Source organism: Eurypyga helias, unplaced genomic scaffold, assembly GCF_000690775.1.
Source record: "Eurypyga helias isolate BGI_N326 unplaced genomic scaffold, ASM69077v1 scaffold31509, whole genome shotgun sequence".
In the NCBI taxonomy this organism is placed as follows: domain Eukaryota; kingdom Metazoa; phylum Chordata; class Aves; order Eurypygiformes; family Eurypygidae; genus Eurypyga; species Eurypyga helias.
In genome coordinates this window covers 1-2,875 of record NW_010272004.1, presented here as the reverse complement: position 1 = coordinate 2,875, position 2,875 = coordinate 1, and the positions used below count along the sequence as shown (strand labels likewise).

General features: G+C 61.5%; 1 protein-coding gene across 1 annotated transcript in view; it reads left to right on the top strand.

Moving 5' to 3' along the window:
• PCYT2 (phosphate cytidylyltransferase 2, ethanolamine) overlaps positions 1-2,753 on the top strand; it is a gene marked incomplete at both ends in the record, with an annotated part of 3,275 nt that extends 522 nt beyond the window's left edge. The window contains 5 exons of the mRNA XM_010159001.1: positions 565-609; positions 770-908; positions 1,566-1,648; positions 1,798-1,875; positions 2,688-2,753. Of these exons, the coding sequence (XP_010157303.1) occupies positions 565-609; positions 770-908; positions 1,566-1,648; positions 1,798-1,875; positions 2,688-2,753 (411 nt within the window). The remainder of the gene's footprint in view (positions 1-564; positions 610-769; positions 909-1,565; positions 1,649-1,797; positions 1,876-2,687) is intronic.
• Between the last annotated feature and the right edge of the window lie 122 nt (positions 2,754-2,875).

Sequence of the window (2,875 nt, the reverse complement as noted above, 5' to 3'; positions counted from 1 at the left end):
GAGCTGGCCCAAGGCCGAGCGAGGAGGTGGCTTCACAGTGGTTAGTAGGATGAACTGACTTGGCAGGCAAGCAATCCAGCGAACAGAATCCCTGGATTACAGCAGGGATAAGCCAAGGGACCCCCGAGGGGGGTAGAGGGAGATCTCTGCGCGTGCTGAGCTGTGGGATCGGCTTAGCCCCAATACGTCAGTTCATACCGGGATGTGGCGCAGCGCTGCTGGCTGTCCGCAGAGCCCGGCTCCGGCGGCGCCTTCGGAAGGCGCGATGCCGGCCTGCTAGGGCCTTGCCTGGCTGGGGGAGGACGTAGTGCGGCGCTGTCAGGCTGCAGGTTGGGCAAGAGCCGCCTCACTGCGGTGCCAGGCTGGGATCAGATAAGGGCAGGTTTCGTCTGGCTCGTGCTGGGACAGGACTGGTTGGGACGATAACCAGTTTGTCAGCGTTCAGGGATCTGCGGCGTGGAGCCCCAGCCTGGGCTTCCAGCACTTCAGCCCTACGCAAGCCTGTTCCGGGTTGGATGAGCTGCGCGAGTGCTTAAACGTTTTAATTTCTTTATCTCCCTTCAGGATGAGGACCTGGACTATCGGAAGCACACCGACAACTTTGGGAAGGTAATGTTGTTCTGGTCATGGACGTCTGGTCATTGTCCTGTCTGAGGATTCCCAGCGTGCTTTCTGGCCTGTGCCGCACGCTTGTTCCCCCCACCCCATTGGCAGTAACCCCAGGAAGTGCCTGCTGCCCCGTAACGGTGTGCGCTGCGTGTTTCCCCAGGGGCCCAAAGGTCACAGTCCCTGGACGGGCGTCTCGCAGTTCCTACAGACCTCTCAGAAGATCATCCAGTTTGCGTCAGGGAAGGAACCGCAGCCGGGAGACACCATCATCTACGTGGCCGGAGCCTTTGACCTGTTCCGTATCCTTGACTGCAGCGTGGCTCTTTGATGTTCCCGTGTTTCCAGACACCAGGCTGGGATATTTGCCTGGGTTTTGTTTCTCTGTGTTGAGGGGAGGAGGCCGGAGTTCCCACTGGCAGCTCCTTAGTCACAGCACACAGAGAAAGGAGCTACAGCCGTGGCTGTTGAAGGTTTCAGGAAGGCAGCTGGATACTCCTCCCACCCCAGGGATCATGCTGGTCCCTCGCGAGGACTGGCTGCTGTCGCCCAAGTCATTGCACGGGCCGCGTGGAGCGGGCGCTGCGTCCCAGGAGAGTCCCTGGGGCGTTGTGCCGGATGGGTGGGGAAGCTGAGGCCGTGGGGCAGAGCTGGAAGATCCTGCCTTTGCCCAGACCGGGGGGTGGGGACTGAGGGGGGGGGTGCAGCTCTTCTTGGGACAGAGGCGATGGTAATGCGGACGAGGCTGGGAGCAACCTGGTCTAGTGGAAGGTGTCCCTGCCCATGGCAGGGGGGTTGGAACTGGATGGTCTTTAAGGTCCCTTCCAAACCAAACCATCCTGTGATTCTGTGAAAAGATCCTCGGGACTCCTGGCTCCCAGTGCAGCTTTTCGGGGCATGTTTCCGTCTTCCTTTCCCCGTTTGCCGTGTTGGCTTCAGTTCCTTAAACAGGGCTGCAGACATCGGGCACGTGGATTTCCTGGAAAAGGTTCACCAGCTGGCGGAGAAGCCCTACATCATCGCTGGGCTGCACTTCGACCAGGTCTGTGCTGAGCAGCTCGGCCCCCGTTCCCTCGGAACAGCGCTCGGGAGGGCAGGCCAGGGGCGTGTTGGCCAAGGCAGGATTTTCGCATTGGGAGGGAAAGGGGATGCTTTGTCTCCCTTCCAATTGTGCCTCCCGCTTCGCCGCAGGAGGTGAATCGCTACAAAGGGAAGAACTATCCCATCATGAACATCCATGAGAGAACGCTGAGCGTCTTGGCCTGCAGGGTAAGTGCCTCTGCGCCATCCCAGGGATTCCCCGCAGCTGGGGCTGCTCGCCTGGAGCCAGCACATTCCACGGTGTGCACCGAGAGGGCCGGGACCAGGCTCTCCGCCGGGCTCCCTGGTGGACCGCTTCTTCCCCGCCGACCCGGGCTGTTGGAGCGCGCCGGCTCCGCTCTGCCGCAGCGGGAGGGCAGGATGCTCTGCTCCACGGCTGCGTTCTTGTGGGAAACTGCTCCCTGCAGCAGGGGAGAAAATTCCGGGGAAAGAAACGTGGGGAGGCCCAGAGACCTGTGCCCTGAGCGATCAACTGTCGGGTTGGTGCTGTACACACGGCCAGAAAGCGTGTCCCGTGGTAACGCGAAGGTGCTGCGTGACAGCCTAGAGCCCCTTCCAGTGCCAGGGGAGGGAGTGACAGGACAAGGGGTGACGGGTTTAACCGGAAAGAGGGAGATGGAGATGGGATATCAGGAAGGAATCCTTCCCACAGAGGGTGGGAGCACTGGGACAGGTTGCCCAGAGAAGCTGTGGATGCCCCATCCCTGGGAGTGTCCAAGGCCAGGCTGGGTGAGGCTTGGAGCAACCTGGGCTATGGAAGGTGTCCCTGCCCGTGGCAGGGGGTGGCACTGGGTGGCTTTAAGGTCCCTTCCCACCCAAACCAGTCTGGGATTCTATGCCAAGCAGCTGCTAAACCCGCTTCCCTCTTCCCTGACTCGGTTGCTCACTAACCAGATGCTGCCCAGGCCTGTTAGGGAGCGGGTTGGCCTCTGCTGGGGCTCTTTCCCCACATCCGGACTCTAACCCGGATTCTTTCCTAGTACGTCTCGGAAGTGGTGATCGGAGCCCCCTACGCTGTCACGGCTGATCTGCTGGATCACTTCAGGGTGAGAGACCGCGCCAAGGGCGCACACGAAGGCGTGGGGTGCCGCGTGCTGGGGGCACGGAGGGGAGGTGGTTGTGCTCAGCAGGGGGACGGGGGCTCCCGACGTGCTGCCAGGGCTGGGGG